The sequence below is a fragment of the Ochotona princeps genome, chromosome 13, assembly GCF_030435755.1.
Source record: "Ochotona princeps isolate mOchPri1 chromosome 13, mOchPri1.hap1, whole genome shotgun sequence".
Classification (NCBI taxonomy): Eukaryota; Metazoa; Chordata; class Mammalia; order Lagomorpha; family Ochotonidae; genus Ochotona; species Ochotona princeps.
In genome coordinates this window covers 37,985,457-38,011,457 of record NC_080844.1, presented here as the reverse complement: position 1 = coordinate 38,011,457, position 26,001 = coordinate 37,985,457, and the positions used below count along the sequence as shown (strand labels likewise).

Genomic DNA, 26,001 nt, shown 5'->3' with positions numbered 1-26,001 from the left:
CTGGGAAAGGTCCTCAGAGGGGCTGGCTTTGACTCAGCCTGCGGGGATGGCTGGGATATTGGGTGCTGGGAATGCTGGAGGTGGGAAGCGGGATGGGAACAGCCTGGGCATTGGCATGCAGTCCTATGACCTGTCTGGAGGACGGAGATAGAAGGGGAAGTCCTGTGAGGGTGCCTAACTGTAGGGGTCTTAGAGGAGCAGCTGCCTGGAGGGCTTTCTTTGTTCTGCAGCTAGGAAGCTGATCTGGGGAGGCATGGGGACTCAGGGGTGCAGAGGAAGCACTCTGCGAGGGTGGCTCAGCATGGCTATGTTGGAGCCTCTGCCTAGACACTTAATTGAGAAGTTGGTCACCCACTCACCGCTCTGCAGGCTGCCAGGGAAACCGGTGCCCAGAGGTACCCCATCCTACCCCTTGCCTGTGGAGGAAGGTGGCAGAGTTGGGGCTAATGGCAGCCCAGGTGAACTGGGAGGCAGCTGGGTTGGTGGGGCTGTAAAAGGTATTGCCGGTGGGGCCAGTAGAGGGAGTGACAGGAAGGTGGTGGAGTCTCCCTGTCCTATGGGGGTCACCACTACTGGGGGTGTGGAGCATAGCACCCCAAGTTGAGAGTGGCTCACCAGTCTCATTGGTAGATCTGTTAGATGTTAGCTCTCGAATTTTGTCCCCATCTGCTTCTGGGTATCTCCTTCTCATTCTCACCCTCTGGGCTTACAGACCACCTGCCAGATGACTGGGGCAAATTCCAGCCTCCCATTGCAGGCCACCTTAAAATTCTCCTGCGCCTAGTGCCAGCAGGTACCATCCTCTGTGGATGGGGTCAGAGGTCCTGTTCCCTGCCTAATCCCTTCTGGAGCTTAGCAGCTGGTCCAGCCTGGGAGTGACCTCCTGCAGCTTGGTAACACAACACCACCATGCTCATTGTCCACTGAGGTCACAGCGAGCCTTGTCACCGCCCATCCACCCTGGACTTCAGGCTCTGACTGGGCTGACTGGTTCAGCCACTGTCATGGGCACTCATGGGAAACAAGTGGCCTTTGTGGTAAACTCATGGACGGAGCGTACTGTCAGCATGGGTGAGGTGGCCAGGTCTGGGCAGCCAGCCTGGAGCCGAGAGGCCCAGGAAAGAATCGTTTTTATTCTCGATGGGGGCCACAGAGCTATAGGAGCTGTCTTCCCTTTAGTTTCAATTTTAAAAACTTAAGAATTTATTTGAAGATCAGAGAGACAGAGACAGAGAGAGATCTGTCTTCTGCTGATTCACCCCTCTGATTCCCGTAACAACCAGGGCTCAGACTGGCTAGAGCTGGGATTCTGGAACTCAATCTGAGTCTCTCACGTGGGTGGTAGGGATACAAGTACCTGAGCCACCAGCTGCATGTGAGCAGGAAGCCAGAAACTTGGCACTTGGACCCCAGCACTTCAGTGTGGGATGCTGGCTTACCTGCTGAGCCAAATGCCCACCTTTTCTAGTATTTTCTGGGGGACTTAGTGTCAGGAGGCTCCCTTGTTTCTTGTGCTTGGCCAAGGTCTAGAGAATTGCCCATGGGGCCCGGATCCCTTTCCAGGGCAGGTGAGAACGGAAACCTTGGGGGATGTTTTAGTGTTGTCTCTAGGGGTTCAGCCCATTGTTCTTACAGTGCACTCCCCCTAACCCTGCATATGCAGATTAACAGGGAGCAGGATGGGAAGTGGAGCAGCGGGGACTGGAAGCGGGGGACTGGAACCGGTGACTATGGGGTGCCAGCCTCCCAGTGGTGACATTACCCACTATACCACCCAGCCCTATCTTGTAATTCCATTCTGAGCAGTTTTGAGGCTCCCTCTCCTGTATTGGTGAATGGGTTCCCCACACCTTGAGATTCTGCATTGGGGGTGGTAACAGACTGAGAGTGGACCTGAGCAAGTTCCTGTTTGCCTTTGGAGACGAAGGGAGGAGGCTGCAGTGAACAGAAAAGGAGCTGGCCCTGGAAAGTGGTTCCAGAGGGATTAGTGTCATTCCCTGAAGCTGTGTTTTTGGACTCTGCACCCTGTCAGTGGCCACGGAACTGCCCTTTCCATGGGAGGAGGCCATGTTCACATAGATGGGGCTCTTTTCCTCCCACTTGGCCCTGGCTGGCCAAGGTCACTGTGTGGCTGCCTGAGGGGACAGTGGCCCCCCTGGTCTGTTTCTGCAGTCAGCCCTACTCCCAGCAACCCTCACCACCAGCCCCTCCCACCTGGGATGCAGGTGCTGCAGACAGAAAGCACAAGGGAACAACAAGTGTAGATGCGGAATGTTTGCCCCCAGGACAACGTGTGTTTGCACAAAGTCTGGCCCGGACCAGGAGCTCTGAGGGACCCAGCTGGCCGGAGGATGCGAGAAAATTGGCTCTTTATCGGATTGTATGCGTGTTGATGACCGCTGGATGTCAGAACCCTGCTGCCATGAAATGTGAATTTTTCAGATGGAAATTGCCTGTCTGGCTATGGGCAGCCCCTTTAGTCTCAGCCTGTCTCTCTGTCCGCCTGTTGCTTCAGAGCCTATTTGTCTGTCCCTCAAGGTCTCGTCCCTCAGTGGTCTCATCCATTTCATTTCTCATGAAATGGAAAGTGCCTTTAAAAATAGCCATTTTCTGGAGGTGGCCTGACTGGGCTCCCAGCTACAGTGACTTTGCTCCTACTTGCTGAGAGTTCCTCATCCATCTCTGCTGATAGGATGCTGGCAGGACCAGTGTACGTGTGTGTGTGTGTGTGTGTGTGCGCGTGTGCTAGTCTTTCCAGATACGTTTCTTTTGGTCCTTATTATTATTTTTTTTGTACACGGGTTGAAGATTCACAGACTGTTCTAACCATATTATTTTCTCCTTGATGTGTTTTTTCCTGACTGCCAAAGCAATATCACATTAATTTTTTAAATGGCCAAAAAAGAAAAGAAAAGATTCTAGAACTATACATGTGAGTAATGCAGGGCTTCTCTTTAGGTATGTACTGGTGCCTAGGCCTGGGAAGGGAGTCCTCGGGCCTGCGTGCTCACCCAGGCAGGTGTCAGTGGAGGTTGGAACACACAAGTTCAGCAGTTATTAAGGACTCGATTGGTGAGGTGGGTGCCTATGGTCTGTCTTCGGGCTTGGGCTGCTTCCTTGAGTTTGGAGAGCCTCAGGGTTCTTGTCTATAAAATGGAGCAAATAGCAATACCTCCCTTCCCAGGGCATGGTACATTCAAAGTCAGGGGTTGACAGTGGATAAACACTGGGGGAGTAGTCACTGCCATGTGTCTGTGCCAGGGTGGTCAAATTGGGGTACCACAGATCAGAAGACCTAACAAGCAGGCCTGTTGCTTGTCTGCAGCTCTGCAAGTGGTAGTTCAAGGTCAAGGGCTGGGCATGTTTCTTCTGAGGCCTCCTCACTCCCTGGCTGGCACATGGTGTCCTCTTCTCTGCATCTTCTCACCCTCTGTCTCCATGACCACGTGTGCACAGCTCCCTCCTTGGACATGGACACTAGGCAGATGGGCTTAGCATCCACCCCAATGGCCTTATTGTAACATCCCCTGTCTCTGAGTGTGGGAACTGCCTGGGAATAGGACTTAAATATTTGAGTTTTGGGGGGAGTGCAGTTGAGCTTGTAATGACAGCTTTACCATTTCCCCCATGGTTCTGGATGATGTGGAACCCTGCACATGGCCTGGGGGGCTGGGACAGGGAGGGAGACTGAGGTGCCCACCCAGGCCCTGGCACTGTTCTGGAACTATCCCATCATCATAATCACTGAGCGGCATCTCAAAGTCCTCTGGTGACCATTGGACCTGGTGTGTCCCCCAGCCAGGGGCCTGGATTTGAGTTCCCTCTCCACTCCTGATTCCAGCTGCCTGCTAATGGGCACCCTGGGAGGCAGTGAGAGATGACCCCAGTATTTGGATCCTTGCCTGGCTCCTGACTTGGGCATGACCCAGCCCTGAGCTTTGGAGGCATTTGGGGAGTGAACCAATGTGTGGGGAGGTCTTAGTCTCCTCTTTGCCTCCCACATAATGGAAATAAAAATTGTTGCTGCAGGTGCTGACTTGGGAGTGGGCAGAGGTTCTGAAGTGTGACATTTTTAAAGAAAGGCGTGGCTGATTCTGACCTGCTGGCTCCAGTAGCTGGCAAAGGGTGTCTGTGGGCTCGCTGGGGCGCTGCTGTGTTACCTGGAGGTGCTGCTGGCACTCTTGTCTTCCTTGTAGGGTATGCCCTTTAATCCTTTACTTCCTGGTGTTCTGCCTTCGACACAGATCCCCTTCAGAACATCTGAGGTAAAGGGCCTCCTAAGCTTTGAGAGACTGATGTCTCATTAGCAAGCCTGACTCCAGCTCCTGGTGTTTCATGCCTTGCACAGGGCCTAGCTGCTGTAGGGGCATTGTACAGGCTGGAGAGTGGTGTGGAGACAGGCTGTGTTCACTGTCAAGGCTACTGCAGATGGTCCAATGTGCCAAATGCTGGCATTTTTGGGGGCCATGTGCCTTGGCTTTTTTTAATTCAAAGACTTGTTTCTTTTTATTGGAAAGTCAGATATACAGAGAGGAGGAGAGAGAAAGATCTTCTGTCTGTCGATTCACTCCTAAGCGGCCTCAACAGGCAGAAATGAGCTGATCTGAAGCCAGGAGCCTCTGTGGGGTCTTCCACACGGGTGCAGGGTGTCAAGGCCTTGGGCCGTCCTTGATTGTTTTTCCAGGCCACAGGCTGGGAGCTGGATGGGAAACGGGGCCGCTGGGATTAGAACTGCACCCATATGGGATCCCGGTGCGTTCAAGGCAAGGACTTTAGCTGCTAGCCTACCATGCTGGGCCCCCTTGGTTTCTTTGGTGCCTCTGTGATTGTGGATATTATTTTTTCTCCTTGCATACTATACTGAAATGCCTCCTCTTGTTACTCAGATTATCTGAGGGCTGTGAGTGTGTGAAAGATGACTTATTTTATTATGTGCATTTGAGATGCTGCTCTGGCCCCCTCTCTTTGTTTTCTGTGGTTGATTTGGACATCTGAAGGACAAAGCGTTTAACTGTGAGTGGGGGGAGAGCTCTTCTGTTTGCCTGTTAGGAGAGTGGCAGGGGCCTGGGTCCTGAGTGTTGGCAGCTGACCCATACACTCAAGCTGAAGTCAGCACAAGCTCATTGGTCCCTCTGGATGCAGGGTGTGAAGCTGCGACCTGATGGAGCTTTGCTTTGGGGTTTAGGGAGAGGGGTGATGGAGACACATCCCCTGTGGAAAAATGGAATTCAAAGCCAAGCTCCTTTTAGCAAGCAGCCTGTTGATACTAATGCATCTTGGTTATTTCCTGTGAGCTCTGTGCAGACCCTTGTGTTTGGTGGAATTTCAGAAGTGCTGGCATAGAGAGTGCTCCCTGCTGGAAGGTGCTGGTATGGCAGGCTCTCCCGACCTAGGTCTCCACAGCTGAGCGTGTAAAACGTCAAATGAGATCCCTGTGGTTTGGGAATGGACTCTTTGCAACCTGCCTGCGGATAGCCACCATTTCCAAATCCATACCCAAAGCTGTTAGCACGGGTGCCCCCTCCTGGGACAAAGGGTGTTGCCCTGTTCATGCCTGTGTCAGGGAGCTGTGAGGGCTCCTCTTGGGTTGCCAGGGAGATCCTGTGCGTTGGGCCTGCCCTTCAGACTCCTCCCAGCCATACACTTACACTTCTTGTTTCTTGAAGCCTCCTTAAGAGAATCAGTCTATGGAAAGAGACCATTTGTGTGTGTGTGTGTGTGTGTGTGTGTGTGTGTGTGTGTGTGTGTGTGTGTGTATTTAATTCTCCCCTGAGGACTCTTTAAGTGCCAGTTATTCCCAGAGTGTTGGGGAAACAGATGGGATGTTAGTATTAATTCCAGTCAGTAGTTCATTGACAGAAATGAGGCTGCTTCACACCACGTGCCAGGAGTTGGTATTTCTGCAGGTGTCCTGGTCGTGTAAGCCCCAGCTGCATGCCCTCCTGGCTTGCCCTAGGCAGTCTTCACTAGTCCGTCCTGCCTGCTCCCTAGTGAGCGGTGTTGGGCCTGCCATGCCTTTAGCATGGTGCTTGAGGCAGGTGGGGTGGCTCCTCCCTGTCCCAGTTTGCTACTTGCACCAGCTTTGGGCAGCATTGCTGTGGCCTCCCTGGGTCTCTACCTCCTGAGTTCCTCCCCAGCACAGCTACCCTCGCACCTCATCACACCCTGGAACCCTTCAGGGTGCTTGGCCCTCTTGTTCTGCCATGACCCTCAAATTATCCCTGTTTCTTATAAAACTTCTCCTTTTCCCTGTGGTGGGTGTGTGGATGAGATTTCCCAGGATTCCCGCAAAACTGCTGCTTAGGGAGCCCTGGATCTGCCCTCCCCCTCCCCTGTTTTCCCTTTACCTGAGGGCTGCATGGTACCATCTAGTACCTCTGGGCTTTCTGTTCCTGGTGCCCAGATTCAGGGGTGATCTATGCTGCCTCTGCTACCCTGGGACTGTCTCACTCGCTCTAGCAGCTGGACAGCATGGGGGCTTTCTTCCATACTCCCACCTGCTAAGTCTCGGCCACCCCATCCTTCCGCTTCCCCAGCCTATTAGTCCGTTTCCAGACACCCTGACCAAAACTGCAGCCCCATCTGCACAGCCTCCCTCGCCCATGGCGCCACTGCCCCACTGCATACCCCAGGACCTGTAGCTCAGGGTGGGGTGTTGCGGGGAGGTGCTGGCAGGAACACCTCATGTGTTCTCTTTCCTCTTGTGTTCTCCCTCTTTCCCTCACGTCTTTCCTGTTCACAGCCTGGCCACGCACACGCTGGGAAGGCACAGCTGAGCTGTTGGGTTCCCCGAGGGCACCAGATGTGAACCTGTGGCTCAGCGGTGGCTTCCCCCTGAGGTTTCAGTGCTGGCCCTAAACTCCAGGCACTCCTGAGTCCCAAGGCCGAGGGACTGTGATAGCCAAGGTCAACGGGGGCTTTTGTGTGGTGCTTGGCAGGGTCTGGAGCACCCCAAGGGTCCCAGGTTGACCCACCACGGTGGAGAGAGGTGCAATGTGGCTTGTGCTTCCTTTTCCATTTGTGTGTGAGCATGTCATTGTTTTGTGTTTTGAATAAAAGTGGCAGAGAGGAGGAGGAGGTTGTGCAAGAAAGGTGAAGAGGAGAAAGATAGGACAGACTGGCCAGGGAGTTGAGGAATGGGCTGAGGGGGCCTGCGGTGCAGGCTGGGGACACGGCACCCACCAGTGGCTTGCTCATCTTCTGAAACCCCCTTCGACATGAAGTACTTTACCTTCTCAGCCCCCACAGCCTATCGAGGTCGTATGTGAGGTTGAAGAGACTGATGTTGATGGCGTGTGTACACAGCAGCAAACCAGGGAGGACCCAGCTCCCCGCAATTGCTGACTCCGAACGGAGTCCTTGGTCTCCCAGTCCTGCTGTTGAGGTCTTGGTAGGTTCATGTTCATAGATAGATGGTGGTTAAAGGGTTCCCCACAGCTACCAAGCTCTGGTTACTGCTTCCAGAGACTCCTGTGAACCGCCTTGGTGGGCAGGGGGAGGGTAGTGGCAGCTACCTGTCCCCTGCTAGCTGATGAGAACAAAGCCTTTGCAGTTGGCCTCGCCAGCCTCTGTGGACGCCTTGCCCTGGGCCTGTCCAGCCTGGTGTGCCCATCCAGTTCATGCCTTGAAGTTGGGGCTGTTCCCAGAGCTGTCGCTTCCCCTGGCTGAGCCCTTTGCTTTCCTGGACTTGAGATGAATGGAATAGAGCAGTTGGCCATTTGCAGGATAGTGTGGCATTTGGGGGCCAGAGACACCTTTGCATTCAGTATAAGTAAGTGGTTGGATTGATAGCCACCAGTAGGCTCTTGGAACCCCACTTCATAAAGACCATGACTTTTCTAGTTTTTTTTTTTTTTTTTTTTTTTTTAAGATTTATCTATTTGAAAGGGACAGCAAGAGATAGAGATCTTTCATTTGGTTCACTTCTCAGATGGTCTCTCTAGTCAGTTCTCTCATATGAGAGGCAGGGATCCAGGTATTTAGGTCATCTTTTTCTTTCCCAGGAACATTAGCAGGCAGCTGGATCAGAAGTAGAGCAACTAAGACTTCAGCTGGTATCCATGTGGGTTGCCAGCGTTGCCGGCAGTGGTCTCGCCTGTTAGGAGGTTCACCCTTTGATTGGAAGAGCAAGAGAGGACAGAGCTGGGACCCTTTTCTTTAATGTTTGCTTTTCTTCCTTCCTGCTGTTGGCAAAGAATGACCTTGGCCGCTACCGTGCTGAATGCTGGCCCTTAGGCGAGTGCACCTGCTTGTCAGAATTACTGACCCATCAGGTGTAGCTCCCAGGTGTTTCTTATCACCTGAGTGAGGACTGGGCAGTGTCATTGGGCAAATGACAGTTGTTCACATTCTGTGCTGGCCACTGGACAAGCAACTGGTACTTTTTGGTTTTTCTGATCTTGTGGGAAAGGAAATAGTTTAGGATTGGTAAGTAAGAGGTGTGTGTGGATTGGGACCCACCTCCTACCAGCCTGGTGGCTTTGGGTGAGTTAATGTGGCCCCTGAGCCTGCATTTCACTGTCTAGAAAAGGAATCAGTGTCTCAGAGTTGTTACAATTACACAAAATCACTCATATAAATAATGCCTTTCTTGGGACAAGTATTCCTTAAATGTTACCAGCGTTCCTGGTGAGAGTGTGGTAGTATGACCTAGAAAAGCATAGGTTATGACATGTGAAGTGTCTAGAATACATTTAAGACACTCCCTGATTGGCACGGACTCTTATTTCCATGTCAGTCTTCCTGACACCTGAGGGATCCGGGAGTGGATGAAACTCAGATATTGTGTGGCCCCAAGTGAGAAGGGTCGTGGGTCTGGTCTTTCCTCACTGTTAAGCAGCCCAGGCTTCTCAGGGCTGTCTCAAGCCCTGCCTACCTGCTCAATGTGTCCGATGGGATGGTTGGTTCTCCCGTCACCACTTGCTCCTCCTGACTTCTCGGTCGATGCCCCCTCCTCCCTTCAGCCCTGAATACCCAGCCTCTCCACTCTGTGCTATCTCCATGCATGCTCCTCGGGTGGTCCCATCAAACCTGGTAGCTTCGAGTGCTGAGCACATACTGATAGTTTCCAAATTGTATCTCTGAGCCCAAGAGCTGTGCATGTTCATTGTACATCTCTACCGGCATTTCCCACCCCTTCCTGCAACTCCTGCCTGCAGGCATCCCTGTTCCAGCCAGGCACTGCCTGCATCCTTCTGTGTCCTCCTGGACAGTTCGTTTGTCCCAGGTCTGTGGTGGCTTAATTAGCAAGCCCTTTTCACTCAGTCTTAAAAGCATCCCGCAAGGGTCCCATGGCAAGTAATGCAGCCAATTTACAATGCCAGCATCTCCTATTGAGTTACTGGTTCTATTTCCAGCTGCTCTGCTTCTGCTCCAGCTCCCCGCTAATGTACCTGGGAAGGTAGCGGAGGATGGCCTGAGTCACTGGGCCCTGCCAGTAATGTGGGGCAGCTGGATGGAGTTCCTGGCTCCTGGCATCAGCCTAGACCAACCTTGGCTATTGGCTACCATTTAGGAAGTGGACCAGTGGATGGAACATTGACTTCTTGTTCTCTCTTCTTCCTTTCTTCTCTCTAATGCTGCCTTTCAAATAAATGAATAGCTCTTAAAAGCGAAGGTCCTGAAATCCAGGCACTTTTCACCAAGGGTCACTGTTGTCACCCTGGTGCAGACTACCACCCCCACTTGGCTGTTTTGTTGCCTCAGCTGTCTGATTGGCTTCCCTGCTTCCATGCCTCTCCACCCATGGAGACGTTGGGCATCTCTTCCTCTCAGCTATACTGAAGTCTCCCATCTCACATAGAGTAAAGCCTGCCATTCTCTCTGTGGTCCATAGGTCCTACCTGAGCCAGCTCTGCTGCCCCCATGGCGTCTTCTGCTGCCCCCGTGGCTTCTTCTGCTGCCTCCTGCACGTCACTTTGCATGTGCCAGTCCACTGCGTGGAACAGTCTTACTTCAGGTCTCTGCTGCAGTTTGAGTTTCCAAGAGAGACCTCCCCTAGCTGCTGTGCCCCAGTCTCTACAGTTCTGTTCCACCCTGGTGTGTTTTTCTCCATTGCATTTACTGCCTGATGTGATTTCTGTGTATCTCTTCCCTGGACATGTTTGAATGAGCTGCACAGGGCGGGTTTGTCCCTCTGGTCCACTACATGCCTAGTACCTGCTGGCCCACCTTGTTCACCTGCTGGATGAGAGGGTAGTCCTAAGGGCACCTGAAGCAGGAGCATTATCACTTCCGTCCTTGTGGTAGCTCAAGTTGATGATGCTGATTCCTAAATGTCATCCCAGCGGGGGACAGCCAGGGTTCAGCTGAAGCCTGGGGCTACGCTGTGTGCCCAAGGACCCAAAGACGGCAGGGGCCGTGTCCCAGTCCCCTGCCTGCTGGGGGAGTGAGTGGGACCAGGTTTCCTGTGCTGAGGTAGATCTGTGGGACGCACAGACTCACATTTGCTGGACAGCCCTTTCTGGCTGCTGCTGCAGCCCAGGGCTCCCTGAGGCACTGGGCCTCATCTGCCTCCAAGCGTGGGTCTCAGCATGCACAGCCATGGTCTGGAGTTGAAACGGTAGGAAGCAGGACATGGTCCAGTAAGAGGGCCTCATGCCTGCTGAGGAGTACAGGCTCCTTACCCACTGGCCTTCTGGCAGGTCCTCAAAGCGGAGAGGGCCCTGGGCTCTGCACGCTGCATCTGGAAATGACTAGTCCTTGGGGTGGGCTCACTCTGGGACCTGCAGGTGCACCTAGCACAAGTGCCTGCCACCTGCCATGACCCTCCCACTCTGTGCCCGTATCCCACTCAACAGTGTCCTTTGAGGGTCCTCTCGGGGGTGGGTAGAGAGGACAGTGAGGACCAAACCCACTGCCATGCCCACCCTGTTCTGAGGCTCCTCACTCACCTGGGGAAGTTCTGCCTTCCTGTGTACCTCAAGCTGCTCCCGTTCGGAAGTTTGCAGGAAGCCAGCTTCAGCCCCTCCCGCCACCTAGTCTTCCCCAGCTGCTTTGCTGCCTGGGGAACCAGCATCAGAACTGTGTGCTGGACTGGGTGGGCCTGGCTGACCCCCTTAGGAACTCCCGCACAACTTGGAGCCAGTTTCTTCAGTTTTTTAATCCTTAGTTTCTCCCTCCATAGAATGGGCCTCCTGACAGGCTCAGGGTTGTTTTGGGTATCAGCTGAGGCCACACTTGCCAAGTGCTTAGCACAGTCCCGGCAGTGCTCACTTAATGTTTGCTGGGATTGTCGCAGTGTGTCCACCCTGGAGTGTGTGACCTTGTCATTCTAGCACAGAGTTTTAGCTTAGATCAGCATTGAGGACAACACTGGGAAGGGCCCTTCCTGGGACCAGTTGGTCCCTGAAAGCTGCAGTGACTACTTGTAGCTCTGACCATGCCCAGGGCTGTCCTGGACCCTCCTCTTGTCTCTTCAGTTAGTCCTGGGAACCACTCCAGGAGGCCTAGAGAGGCTGAGCCACTTCCCTGAGGCCACACAGCTCATTGGGGGCAGACTGGGAGTTGAGCTGAGGCATGCTGGTGCCCTGCCAAGTAGCCCTGTGGGAGGGGTGAGCCTTCCCCAGTCCTCCAACAGGTGAGCTGCCCCGGACTGCTGGACCTCATTCTCCTGGATGTGGTCCCTGGGGCCATGTGGGGCTCAGGGGCATTTGTGAGTCCTAGAGCTCGTGTGTGCTGTTGGTCATCCCGTGCGTCAGCTGTGCTGTCTCAGGTGTGAGCTGCTCTTTTTTTTTTTTTTTTAAGATTTATTTTTATTGGAAAGGCAGATATACAGAGAGGAGGAGAGACAGAGAGGAAGATCCTCTGTCCGATGGTTCACGCCCCAAGTGGCCACGACAGCTGGAGCTGAGCCAATCTGAAGCCAGGAGCCAGGAACTCTTCAGGGTCTCCCATGGGGGTGCAGGGTCCCAAGGCCTTGGGCTGTCCTTGACTGCTTTTCTAGGCCACAAGCAGGGAGCTGGATGGGAAGTGGGGCTGCTAGGATTAGAATCTGCACCAATATGGGATCCCGGAGTGTGCAAGGTGAGGACCTTAACCACTAGGCTATTGTGCTGGGCCCTCCTCCTGCTCTTTTTTGGGGGACCCTGAAGACCCCAGGGGACAGCAGCTTTCCCTCTGCCTCCTCATTAGCAGGTGATGGGGGTAGGGGTGCTGTTCCCAGTGACCCCAGTCTTATACCAGCTACCCAAGCCCCTCCGGGGAACAAGGAGACCTGTGTGTGCTGGTTCAGCTGCTGCATGTGAGTCACTGTGTCTCCTCCCTCCCAGTGAATGAGGGGCGTGTTAGGGGTTGCAGTTCCATCTCCTGGGCCCCGTGGGCCTTTGGGAGAGGTCTGGGAGGGGTGGGGCATTCTCTTATCGCTTGAGTGCTTTTACTGGAAACTCTTTTGAAGTGGTCTTGGTGACCCAGTGCCGCTGAGTCAGAGTAAACAGAGTGGGCAGGGGCTGGGCAGGCCCTGAGGGCCACCTGCCCAGGCTTCTGCCCCTCCCCTCCATGCTGCCACCATCTGCATCCCACCTGCTGTGTCCCCCCTCTCCCCCTCGACCTCCCAGGGTCTGGAAGCCACGTGCCCCTGGGGGCTTGTCCTCCTTGCAGTCCCAGGCCCCCCTCTTATCAGCTGCATCAGAGCCTGTCCTGTGTATGTTGTCGCGGGGTGGGGATGGGGGGACCTGGGAATTGCTCGGACAATAAGAAAGGCCCCACTGGTGCAACTGTCCATCTAAGCCTGCTCTCCAGCTTGTCTTGCTGAATTCTTTCCCCGTCGTGCCACTGGTGCTGGACAGCCTCCTCGCAGGGTCTCTGTGGGCAACCGCAGGAGGCTGTGGTTGGTGCCTGCTGTCCTGTGTCTGGGGAGCCATGCGGAGCATGCAGCCCTCCATAGTCAGGATTCCCTGGCAGGCCGGCAGAGGCTGCTGACTGTGGGAGGACACGGTTCGACTGTGGGGAGGGAGGACTCTCTGTTTGCCATTTCCCAACAGCCCCAACCACATGGGCCCTGAGGACGACAATAACCACAGAGAGACAAAGCCTGCCCACGACAGTGTCATCTGTGGGCTCTTTTGTCCCCTTAATGACGTCCAAGGCTCTGGGAACATTGTATAAGCTGAATCCTGTCCAATTTTCCTTGCTGTCCCCATATCAGTGCTTAGGGACCCTGCCAGCCACTTGGGTTAGGGTTGGTGGGTGAGTGCCCTGAACTGCAGATGGAGATGTCAGGCTGCAGAGCCCCCTGTCAGGACCTTGGAGACAGGGATGAGGAACAGAATGTGTGTCAGCTGGCCCGTGGACTCACCCAACCGCGGAGGGAGACGGGTGGGTGGGAAGAGAGAGAAGGGTGCCTGCCAAGTTTAATTACTGGTGGAAACTTGCCACGGGGGAGGAGACGGTTGCAAAGGAGGGGCAGTGTGCTGTGAGATGTCAGCTCTGAGAAGGAGGCTAGTCCCCAGGCAGCAGTGCGGGCTGCCAGTGTCGCAAGCCGAATGGAGTCGGCTCATTGAAAGTTCAGGAGCCGCAAGTGGGAGAGTTTATGTATGCCTGCTTTTCTGAGTAGGCATCCTTTGAAAACAGCCCACCAGCTTACCAGCTGGCTAGCCTGCCTTGCCCCCGTGGAGAAGGAAATTACAATTTTAAACAGACAGCAGAGTTCAGAAATTCCTGAAGACAGCATGCTGGGTTCTCCGTCTTCCTGTCAGTGGCTTAGCCCTTGATTGCCTTTGACTGAACCCCCTTCGGGCCTGCGCTATGGTAGGGGGAGATTTGAACCATCCGTGATGGCTCACTGCTTCATGGAGTGAACACACAGCAAAGCAGTGTGGGTTGGGTTGTCATCTCTTTAGGAGGACCACAGAAGCCTAGGGTGGAATGGGGTGTTGCAGTTCCGTCTCCTCCAGGTGCTTTGTGTGTGTTACCTGTGACCGCAGTGTCAGGTGAGCAGTGGGCCTCCACATGCCAGTTCCTTGCTGTCCTGGCCTGTTCAGAGCCATGGCTTTCCCCAGCATCTTCCTGCTGAGCTCTGCTGCCGAGGACCACGGGGGACACATTGTCTCTTCCAACAATCCTGCTGTAAGGCAGGATGCCCGCACAGTCCCCTGGCTGCCCTCCTGTCTGTTCTTGTCTCATGTTTCTCAGAAGTTCTCAGGAAATGCCACTGTTCTTGGCCACTAGCCTTGCCTCGTGGCTACCAGTGTCCCCTTCCTCTTGCGTCTGCTCCCCTCCGTCCGTCTTTTTGCTGGGTGTACCTTCCCACCCCTGCGGTCCTTGCCTTCCACCCGGAAGTCTAGGTTTGGGAAACTGTAGCAACTTGCTCAGCATGCCTGATTGCTGGTATGTAGGCAAAGCTAGATTCAGAAACTACACATCCCCTACAGAGGCTTTTCTTGAAGCCAGACAGTTAACCCCCAGGTTTGAAAATATTTGAATTTATCTGTGATGATTGTATGTTCAAAGCTGTGTTGACAGATGACTGGGATGTGGGATGGGGTAGGTTGGGGAATATGTGCTGCTCACTTCTCTGGCTGTAGTGACTTTAATTGCTTGTAATGTTATTGCTCTTTTTTTTAAAGGTTTACAGAAAGGGGAGAGAAAGAGAGAGATTTGGTTCACTCCCCAAATGGCCGCAACAGCTAGGGCTAGGCCAGGCTGAAGCCTGGAACTCCGTCTCGATTTCCCACATGAGTGGCAGTGGCTCAGGCAGTTGGACTGTTCTCTAGTGGTTTCCCAGACCATCAGCAGGGAGCTGGATTGGAAGTGGAGCAGCTGGCACTTGAACTGGGGCCCATATGGGGGGTTGGAACTAGAGGAGGTGTATTAGCTTGCTATGCCACAGCGCCACCCCCTCCCCCAGATGATTTTTATTAAGGGCAGACCCTGATAAGTTGTTCAGGGCCTGAGCTTGGATGCAATTAGAATGTAAGTATGGAACAGTCGGGAGGAGAGCAGGAAGTTTGAGTTGATGTTTAATTTGTGTTCTGCCACCCTCGGCGTGGGGGGCAGAATCCTGTTGGTAAAGATCTGTAGGAAATCCCCACACCACAGTGTGCCCTGGGACAAGCTGCCCTCTTGCCGAGCCCTGCCTGACGTGTCCCAGCAGGCCTCCACACCCCTCGACCAGTGTCCTGAGTTGGAGAGCGTGGGTAAGGCGAAGTGGGAGGGCTGGCGGAGGTCAGAATCTGAGCCCTGGCTTGCAGAGATTAGCTAGTTTGACCGTGGCCTGGGCCACGGATGAGTGACCCCCTTGGACTCAGTCACAAATGGTCTCCCCTTCCATTCCCCAGGCTCTACTTACAGTGTCCTGTCCATCATGCCATCAGACTCGGAGAGCAGCAGCTCCCTCAGCAGTGTGGGTGAGTACCACAGTTGCCTGGGCTCCCTGGGAATAGGTGGGAAAGTGGTCATGGCGTGGGCATCACAGGACCATCTCCTCTGACACTTATGTTTGCTGAAGGACACCCCTGCCTCCCACCAAGGCTGGATAGCTCTTAATAAAAGGTGTTTGCTTTGGGGAGCTCAAAGTCTCAGATTGAGTCCCCATTTGTTCAATCTTTGCTAAGGCCCCTTTGGGTGGGTCCCCACAAGGCAGTGGGTGCCAGGGAGACAGGAGACTGGAGAGGGTGAGTTCATCCTTTCTCTATGAGCCACCTGCAGGCACACAAGGACCACATCACTCCCTAGGGGGTACCCACCTGACTGTTTCCCTCTAGGCCTCACTAGGGACCAGGTGTCCCCCTCCACACACATACACCCTTGGGTACACTCATAGCACATCTATAGCATAATCTGGCGCTGGCAGGGAAATGGGTACTTGGAGGTATGTGTTTGGCCATTTGCCTTTGTCAGGACATGGGCACCCCCAGTGCGGCACAGGGGCTAGGGTAGTGCATTCATGGTCAGGGCAGCTGGCTCTTCTGGGACTGTCCTCCAGGACAGGAGCAGGTAACTGGGTAGCTTGATGTGCTGGGGATAGGAGTAGCCAGTCTTGGCTGCGCTGCACTCAGTTTGCCAAAAGGAAAGTCGCTGTCCCACTTTTGTGTCCAGCATCTCTGCTGTGTGGCTTCGGATGTTGCCCTGTGACCATGCTGGGCCCCTCACCTGCAGCTGTGACACCTGGAGTGGGTGAGCTGGAAGGGCTCAGAGGGCTGATCTGCAGCTGGGGAAGGACATTGGCATTCCCAGAGGGGAAGTCACACACCTGGGGATCTAGCACTTGCCAGGGCAGACTGCTCATGGGTCAGCCCACCTACTGTGTGCTTCCTATGAGATGTGGGAGCAGCAGTGAGTAAGGCAGAAGCGGTCCACACTTGTGAATCTCAGGGCCCCTGGGAAGACCATCCCATGCATAATCAGGAGGAAAGCAGGTATCTGCTGGGCCAGAGGGTGTGTGTTAGTATTCTCAGGCTGCCAGCATGCCGTGTCCCAAACAGGGAGGCCTGCATGGCTGACTGTTGCTCTCAGCTCTGGAGCCAGAGGTCTTAGTTGTTGGCAGGACTGTGCTCTCTGGGGGCCATGAGAGAGGGTCTATTCCAGGCCCCTCTCCCTGCTTCTGGTGGGCACTGGCCATCATTGGCACCACCCGAGATAAGGTGTCCCATTAGTGGTGGCACCTAGGGGAGGCTGGCATTGGAGGATTGCGTGCACAAGAATGGTCACCCAATGGACTGGAAGCAGAGGGAGCAAGAGAAGCAGGCTTGGGGAATGCCCCTCCGACCCCCCATAACCCAAGACCTCCCTTCTCCTGAGTCCCTACCCTTCATCATTCACACAGATCTGTTGTCTCTCAACGAAGTCCTTGTCGATTTGAATGCCTGTGTAGGTCTGGGACGCCAAGTCCATTCAGTGTTGTTTTCACTTTGACATGGCTGGGTTGGGACCTCAACGCCTGCTGGGGACTGCACAGTTTGACCCTTGATACTCTCCCGCCCCCCCACCCCCATGACTGCCTTGGGCTCAGTGGGGACATTGCTGGGCCCACTGTCCAAGGCTCCTTGGCAACTTTGTGTCACATCCTTGTTGAGCCAGAGCACCTTTTGGTCAGCAGTAGGCTGAGTGTGAGGCTGTGATGTGGTCCCATGAAGTTGTACTGCTGTGTGATGTGGTGGCCCTGTTACCTCATGTGAGCCCAGTCCAGAGCTCAAGAGGTGGTTCAGAAGGCACCCCATCGTGCAGCACAATACATCCACTCTGCATTCTTCCTGTCCCCTACACTGCAAGGTGCATCACTCCATTGGGATTTTATTTATTTATATCTAAAGATTTTTTTATTAGGCAGATTTATAAAGCGAAGGAGTTCACTCCCAAAATGGCCACAATGGCCAGAGCTGGGCCAGGCTGAAGCTAGGAGCCTGGAGCTTCTTCTAGGTCTCCACGTAGGTGCAGGGGCCCAAGCACTTGGGCCATCCTCCACTGCTTTTCCAGGTGTGTTAGCAGGGAGCTTGATGGGAAATGGAGCAGCTGGGACTCAGACTTGCACCTCTGTGGGATGTCTTCGTTGCATGCAGCAACTTGACCCACTATACCATGTTGGTGCTCCTTCACGCTATACCTGGCCATATCAGGAACTCTGAGGGAGGGCCCAGCATCATGGGTTAATAACCTCCAGGTTTGAGGAAATTTGGACGTCTGTGAGAGAGAGAGGCATGACCAGGAGGATGGCTGTGGGACCCCAGCACCCACCAGAGAGTTCCTGATGAGAGGCAGAGCCCTTCATCAGCACACTCCTGCCCTGACAGAAAGAGTGGCCACCTTGCATGGTTTTTGTGAAATCTTAGGAAAAGGGGAGTGAGGGCGCTTCTGCTCTTGGCTTTGCCACTTGTGTCTGCCTGAAAAGAAACCAGAGTTCTGTGTGGTAATGTGGTAAAGGTTACATCCTCCTTCCTCCCCACAAATCTGGCATCCCATAGTAAAGCACCAGTCCCAGTCCCTGCTGCTGTGTCGCTGAGCCAGCTCCCTGTTGGTGTAGCCGGGGAAGCAGTGGAAGATAGCCCGAGTATTTGGGTCCCTGCACCCATGTGGGAGACCCGGATGGAGTTTGTAGCATGGGGCTATATGGGGAGACCAGCAGCAGATGGATGGTCTTTCTCACCTTGTCTCTTCCAGTCTTTTGGTCTCTGAAGTAAATATTTTAAAAAGAAACCTATAGGACCTGGTGCAATGACTCAATAGCTAAATCCTTCGCTTGGAAGTGCTGGGATCCCATTTGGGTGCTGGTTCTAATCCGCGCAGCTCCATTTCCCATTCAGCTCCCTGCTTGTGGCCTGGGAAAGCAGTAGAGGATAGCTCAAAGCTTTGGGACCTTGCACACACATATGGGAGGCGTGGAAGAAGCTCCATGCTCCTGGCTTCGAATTGGCTCAGCTCTGGCCATTTTGGCCGTTTCAGGAGTGAACAAGCAGATGGAAGATCTTTGTCTTTCCTTCTTTCTGTAAATCTGATCTACCAATAAAAATAAATAAATCTAAAAAAACACTATAGGGGACAGAATGTCATGTGATGTTCAGTGATCAGGAGGGAGTCCTGGGGTGTGTTTTCTCTGATAGTCAGTGTCTGGGAACCTCACCTGGGGAATATGGGGACCTCAAGTGTTCTCTATCTCCAGCTTTTTAAAAAGCCCATTTTCTCCCAGTTCGTCAGCCCTGTGGGGACCCCTTGCCCTCTTATCACCCTGAGTTCTGTGTGCATGCTGCCAGCAAAACAGAGGAGGGAGTGGTTAGTTCTGATAGGGAAAGTAGGAAAGGCTCCCTGGAGAAGGTGGCGCGTGAGCCACGCCTCACTGGAAATGTTGTTCCCACATTGGAGCTGACCAGAAGCAGTCAGCCTCTGCTGCTTGTCCTTTGTCATATGGTGAATCATGGACTGGGAGCATTCCTCTGTCTGGCTAGGGACTTCAAGGGCAGGGCAAAGCCCCAGCTGCTGTGCTGGGGGGCGAGGAAGAGAGGTCTGCATTCTGAGTACAAGGAGGTGGGGGGAGCTGAGCTGTCCTGGCCGCCTGACGGAGAGGATGCCCATCTCTTGTCCTCGCCACATCCCCATCTGGGAAAGGAGTTTAGCCTGAAGTACAGCAGCTGCTAGACAACCAGTGACACAATCCAGAGGAGGAGCTGCCCTGGGCAGCAAGTACAGTGTTAGGCCGGTCCAGACCAGAGCTGAATAGATGGGTGTCAGACTTACCAGGAGGGGTTAGGACATGCAGTGCTGGGAAGCACCCTCGGGGTTTGTGGTTCTGGAGGTCAGGGAGGCACCTGACTCTGTGCATTGCTGATGTCGCAGGTCCAGGGCTGAGGCTGGGAGACTTTTGACTGGCCCGGGTTGTGGGTGAGGCTGGCTGGATACCCCAGTGGACAGTGACAGAGGCCAGTGTCCTGCCACTGCTTTGTCTCCCACTCCCAACAGTCAGGTCTGGAGGCGGCCAGGAAGGTCCCCGGGTGTCTCTATGTAGCCAGGCCACTTTTGGCCACTGCCAGTTTCCTCCTTGACTTCTGGGAGCACAGGCCCGGGGCTCTGAGGCAAGGTTGCCACTGACCCAGCTGAAGATAAGATGAAGGAGGCTGCCCCTGGGGCCAGCTTGAGTGTGAGGATGACACTGGGTTCAGTCCAAGGTGACCCTAGCTGCAGGGCTGTGGGCCAGGCCACAGCAGTGTGTGGTGGGGGCTGAGCCAGGTGTTGGTGCCAGAGCAAGGGTGGCTCTGATCTCATGGCCTGCTCTCTCCCGTCTGCATGGATACTCACTCAAAATTCAGGTCCAGCTGGCAGCCACCCTCCATCTGCCATCTAGGGCCTATGCAGGCCTGGCACCCTCCGGCGTCCCTGTTTGGGGCCATTGTGGTACTAAGTCCTCTGCCCTTCTGTGCCGTATTTGGCATACTGAAGGGAAGGGGAAGATTTCCTCTTTTCTCCAGTGCGCTCTGGGCTTGGGCAGAGGAAGGCGAGAGGTTGGGGGAGGTGGATTGCACAGGCCAAGGCTGTCAGAGCAGAGGGAGAGGCATCTGAGGTCCAGTTAGTACCTTTGGTTCTTTCTGTATTGCAGGGGTGGGAGGTGGTGGTCCTCCACTTGTCACTGCAGTCCCAGGGACATGGCTTCAGGTCAGGCCACTGTGTGCAAAAATATTTTCTTTCTTCTTCCTTTTTTTTTCTTTCTCTCCTCCTCTCCTTCTCTCTCTAATTCTTCTTCTTCTTTGTCTTCATCTTCTTCTTTGACTTCGTTTTCATCTTTGGTAGAGATGAAACACAGGCAAGAGAAACAGAGAGAGATCTTCCACTTGCTCGTTAGCTCCCCAAATGGCTGTAGTGGCCAGAGCTAAGCCAGTCTGAAGCCAAGAACCTCCTCTGGATCTTGTGGGTGCAGGGGCCCAAGGACTTGAGCCATCCTTTACTGCTTTCCCAGGTCGTAAACAGGGAGCTGGATTGAAAATGGAGCAGCTGGGGCATGAACCAGCGTTCATATGGGATCCTGGTGCCTCACGTGAAGGCTTAGCCACAGTGCCAGCAACCCTGCAAAAAAATTTTTTTGAAGAAAAGATTTGTATTATTTTATTGGAAAGTCAGATTTACAGAGAAAAGGAAACAGATGGAAAGATCTTCCATCCGCTGGTTCACTCTCCAAGTGGCCACAATGACTGGAGCTGAGCTGATCCAAAGCCAGGAGCCAGGAGCTTCTTCTGGGTCTCCCACAGGGGTGCAGGGTCCTAAGGCTTTGGGCCATTCTCTACTGCTTTCTCAGGCCATAAGCAGGAAGCTGGATGGGAAGTGGAGTAGCTGGGACAGGAACCAGTCCCACATGAGGTCCTGGAGGATGCAAGGCGAGGATTTAGCCATTAGTCTATCGCTCCAGGTCTGCAGAAATGTTTTTTAACTTAAAAATTGTATTAAGAGTTACAGGTTTAAATTTCATGCCCCAGAGTGTCTGCCTCAGCTAGTTTTTATGACCATACTCAAGATAGAGAGAGGTACCTTCCCCCTGGAAAGTTCCCTAGTGTATGCCTTTGTAGACATCCTTTCCCTCCTCTCCTCGTGGGTTTGTGTTTTGTGGAATGGCTAATCCTATACAACTTAGACCCTGGAGTGAACCTGTGTCTATGTGCATCGGAGGTTCGTGACAGCAACTGATTTCTGTTGGGTGTTGAATCGCACTGCCTGTGTGGGGGGACATAGACTCATTCTCTCCTCAAGCCATGTACTGTTCTTTGGAGTGCATGTGTTTTTTCCTTTCTCTTGGTCAGCTCTCAGACATGGGCTTGCTGGGTGGCCTTGTCTAGCCAGGGAAGAGGTTGCTTTCCTGGCAGCTAATGCAACTATGTCACCCTCTGTGCCTGCGGGCAGTGTCCGAGGGTCCGGTTTGGCAAGTCTAGCTGCATCCTTGCCAGCACTTGGTGGTGTTGCTGTTTTGATCCAGCCGTCACTGTAGGTGTGTGGGGGGGTCAGGGGCCTTGGCAGGTGTCTTTGGAGACTTCAGGAGAGGTCATGTTGGCCCCTTGTAGCCCTATGGGGGTAAAACTAGGGCCAGAGAGGGTGCATGCAAGCACAGATTTTACCCAAGTTCTGTGAAGAATCTGCTGGGCAGCTGCGGGCTCCCTTCCATGCACGAGTCAGACTGCTTCCATGGCAACCTGTTGGCCAGTAAGACCACATTATCAGGACCTCTCAGTCTCCAAACGTGAGCAAAAAGATGAAGGCTGTCTCTGTGGGTGGATGGGCCCAGGAAGCTGGGGAACCTCCTGGCACAGTATATCTTGGGGTTGGACTTGAGGTCCACCCCCACTGCAGTCTGGGCCCTCCCTGGCCCTTTGCCTCCCCAATGTTTTCCTCCAATACCAAGAGACTGCCCTTGGGCAAGTTTCTGTGTGCTCAGTCCTTTGGGGCCAATTGGGAGGTCATGTTGCACAGTTGTTGCTCAGTTCACAGTGAGGTTTCTCTTAGCTGTGTGCTCATCTTTGATGTCTTTCTTGGGCCAGTGCCTGCACACACCTGCCAGGAGCCACGGGAATGAGGGAGACAAAGGTGAGGTGTGTTTGGTATGGAACACAGCACCTAGGCCGTGTTCAACACTTGTCAGGCTCTGTTTGTTGTGGGTGTCACGGTTGGCATGGCCAGCTGCTCCTAGCGCCTCACGGCTGGACACTGAGATGCCCTGTCCCTTAGGATTAGCTGATCTGATGACTCCTACTTCTGCCCTTCCCTTGCCGGCTTCTCCAAAAGCTGGAGATGCTTAGTCCTTTCGCCTCACTTGCAAAACAGAGATGAGAATTCCTGAGGTCCCAAAGGCACTGTTCCACAGCTCATGCCTGCTTTCTGGCCCTGACCCTGGCATTTGACACCTCCCTGATTGTGGCTCTTGGACCATGAGGTTACAGCTGTTCCCACAGTGGCACTGGGGTGTCTACTGCCTGCTCCATTCCTATCCTTGCAGGATGCAAAATGGAGGTTTCCACGGCTCCATCAGGTCATGTGGCGGGAGTATTTGGACATGCTCCAGCCAGGTCAGGAACGTGGCAGATTTTAAACAGAATGCCAAACATCCACCCTTTTCGCCTTGTTTTTGTGTTTTCTATTGGGGAAGGAAAGTTAGTTTTTCTTTAAAAACATTTTATGATTATGCATTGGGTTTCTATTTTTTTTGGAAAGATTTCTTCTTGTTGTTCTTTTTTAAAGATTTATTTATTTTTATTGCAAAGTCAGATTTACAGAAAGGAGAGACAGAGAGGAACAAGATCTTCCATCCACTGGTTCACTCCCCAAGTAGCTGCAGTGGCCAGGACTGCGCCTATCTGAAGCCAGGAGCCAGGAACCTCTCCTGGGTCTCCTGTGCGGGTGCAAGATCCCAAGGCTTTGGACTGTCTCCTACTGCTCTCCCAGGCCACAATCAGGGAGCTGGAAGGGAAGTGGAACAGCTGGGACATGAAATGGCACCCATATATCCTGGCGTGTGCAAGGCAAGGACTTTAGCCGCACAATTTATTCTTATTTGAATAAATTGGGCCAATTTATTCTTATTTGAAAAGCAGAATTACAGAGAGAAGGAGAAACAGTCTGCTGATTCGCCTCCCAAATGACCATAATGGCTGGAGCTGAGCTGCTCCCACGCCGGGAGCCAGAAGCTTCTTCTAGGTCTCTTATGGGGGTGCCGGGGCCCAAGGGCTTAAGCCATTCTCTGCTGCCCTCCCAGGCTGTAAGCAGAGAACTGGATCTGAAGTGGAGCAGCTGGGACATGAGCCAGTGTCCAAATGCGATGCCAGCTTTGCAGATGATGACTTTTTGTGCCCTGCTACAATGTTGGCTGTTGGTTTTAATTTTTAAATCTGGTAGATGGGATTAGATAGCTATAGTGCTTTGAAACTGAGGTCTGTTGGAGTCCTCAATTCCTGTTAGGAACATACAGAGGTCCTAAGAGCAAAGCCTGGATCCTTGCCATGAAAGCCTCAAGCTGTGGGACGGTTGAAGGTTCAAATCCTGGTGCCATTCTTCACTGGCTTGGACACACTATTTAACCTTGATGAGTTTTTTAAAATATTTATTTTTATTTATTTGGGAAGCAGAGAGATAGAGATTGAAACCAAGGAAGAGAAATTTCTCACACTGCTGGTTCACTGCTCCAGTGCCCACAGTGGATACTGCTGGGCCAGACTAGAGTCAGGAGCCAGGAGCCAGGAACTCACTCCAGGTCACCTAAGGCAGAGACCTGAGACTTGAACCATCATCTGGTCACTCCCAGGTTGTCTATCAGGAGGGACACCAGAGCTGGGGACTTGAATCCCGGTCCTCTGATGTGGGATGCAGGCTTTGCAGCCCTTAGGCTGAGTGCCCACACCTGTGTGAGATTTTGTTGCCTCATATTCATGGTGAGGATGACAATAGTACCTGCTTGGGGGGATTGGGTAGCATAACACGCAGAACATTTCAGAAATGGCCATGCAGGCCAGGCCTGCAGGCAGTGCTGCCCACGCAGGCACTTTTGGCGGCAGTGGGCACAGAATGCATGCTGTACGGCCCTCCTGGCTGCCTGGACTCTGCCAGAGTTCTAGCTCATCGTGGACGGTCCAGTTACCTAACCTCCACTTCCCACCTGTAAAACGGTGATGATGGCATCAGCATCCACCTGCAGGGTTATTGTGCAGACTAAATTAATGCCTGGGACATCCGTGTCTGTCGCGGTCATATAGGTGTGCTGTGGGTCATGACCGCAAATGCCAAGGCCCCTCCTTTCTGAGTGCTCGTGAGTCAGCCCATGCTGCCTTGAGGCGGGTGGTCCTATGTGGAAAGTTTCCTCCTGGACTCAATTGGCAGGTGGTAGTGGGCGTGTTCAAGGGAAGCCCCACGTGGTCAGAGTTGGAGAAGCTCCTGTACCACAGATGACCTTGAGATAGAACTGGCCCTGAGCTATAGCTCGCAGAAGTGACTTTGCCTGGTGGTGGAGGCGGTGGTGGTGGTGAAGGAGGAAGTGGCGGGGTGATAGTGGAGGAGGAGAGGGTTACCCAGTCTTTTCAGAGCCTTCCACATCAAGACAGCTCCTTGCCAGGGAGGGCATGAGGAGGCTCCACCTCTGGGGCCTTGTCGGGAGCAGTGAGCTGTGGGCAGGAGCCAAGAGCTCCTTGTGAATGCAGCATGGATACAAGATGACACTGTTCCTGCCCTCCTGCAGGCACCACTGGGAAGGCGCCGTCCCCACCACCCCTGCTCACTGACCGGCAAGTGAACGAGAAGGTGGAGAACCTGTCCATTCAGCTGCGGTTAATGACCCGAGAGAGGAACGAGCTACGCAAGCGCCTGGCCTTCGCCACTCATGGGACAACCTTCGACAAAAGGTAGGGATGTGCTGACTGCCCTGCTCGGCCCATGGCCTAGGGTTACTGATCTGCTGCCAGCATCCCAGGCACTTACCCTGAGCTCTTGGGGGCCCGGGTTGCAGGGCTGGGCTGTGCCCGTGGACTAACTTGTCTCCAAAGCTGTGTCCTAGAGGCAGTATCTGCAGGCTGGGACATGGAGGTTGGGACACGAGTTTGTTTTGTTTCCTCCAAATCAAACTTGGAGCCTGTGGCCTGAGTCTCACCACGTGGGGATAGACAGGGGAGTGTATGTGCGCGTGTGTGTTCACATGCATGCCAGTTCCCACCATATGCGGGCGAAGCTCTTGAAAGTCTAGTACTTGAGTGAGAGGAACACCCTTGTATGTGTCTGTTACAGAGGAGCCTGTGGCCTGTCTTCCAGGCCATATTTGCTTGCCTGGCAGATAGCCATGTGGGAGGTGGTCCCAGCAGCTGCTAGACAGACCCAGGCCCTGCTCTGGTCTCACTCCCTGATTGGTGGGTTGGCTTCAGGCTTGCTACTGCCCCTCACTGGACCTCTTCCTTATGATGGGGGAAGATTGTCTTCATTCTTTGCTCCTCCCTGCTGCCTCCTGTCATCAAGTCTGCGTGCAGGTGCCATCTCCTGTGTGTAGGGGGAGCGGAGAAAAGGGGTCTCCCGGCAGCTTTCTCCCAGAGTGTGTAGGGGTGTGTACGTGTGTGTGTCCACATGTGCATGCCTGCTGGCCGTTGTCTCCCCGAGGACCTCCAGCAGCCTTGGGGTGGAGAGGAGCTCTGTGTGGTTTGTAAATACCTGTGCTGTTCCCTGCCCTGTGTGTGTTTGGCACCCCACATCTTTGTGCTTCCTCTGAAGAGATCTAGAGGTCGATGCCAGGGCAGGGTGCTCCGTGAGGTGGGGCAGAGAAGACCTAGAGCCTCCAGGGTGTGGGCCTCTGGGATGCCCCGGGGGCTGTGCCTCATCTCTGAGATTGTCTTTATGGGATATGCCCCTTAGTCAGATGGCACAAAATTAGGGCAAGGAAAGGAAGACACAGGAGCTGGCACACTGTAGCCTTGTATACCAGATGTGGCCTGCTGTCTGTCGATAAAGAAAACTCTGTTGCAACACAACCATGCTCATTTGTCATTTTTGCCTGCGGCTGCTTTCATACCACAAAAGCCCAGGTGAGGGGCCACTGTGAGGCTGTGTGGTTGGCAGAGCTAAAGCGTT

At 53.7% G+C, this 26,001-nt stretch overlaps 1 protein-coding gene across 4 annotated transcripts in view; it reads left to right on the top strand.

Annotated features, from left to right (window-relative positions):
* DLG5 (discs large MAGUK scaffold protein 5) overlaps positions 1-26,001 on the top strand; it is a 101,900-nt gene that overhangs the window by 29,782 nt on the left and 46,117 nt on the right. For 3 of the 4 annotated variants that reach the window (XM_058671676.1, XM_058671678.1, XM_004583516.2), the window contains exons 2-3: positions 15,276-15,344; positions 24,629-24,791. In XM_058671676.1, the coding sequence (XP_058527659.1) occupies positions 15,276-15,344; positions 24,629-24,791 (232 nt within the window). Of the gene's footprint in view, positions 1-13,907; positions 13,929-15,275; positions 15,345-24,628; positions 24,792-26,001 lie in introns of those variants that run through there. The other variant, XM_058671677.1, reaches the window with a different exon arrangement.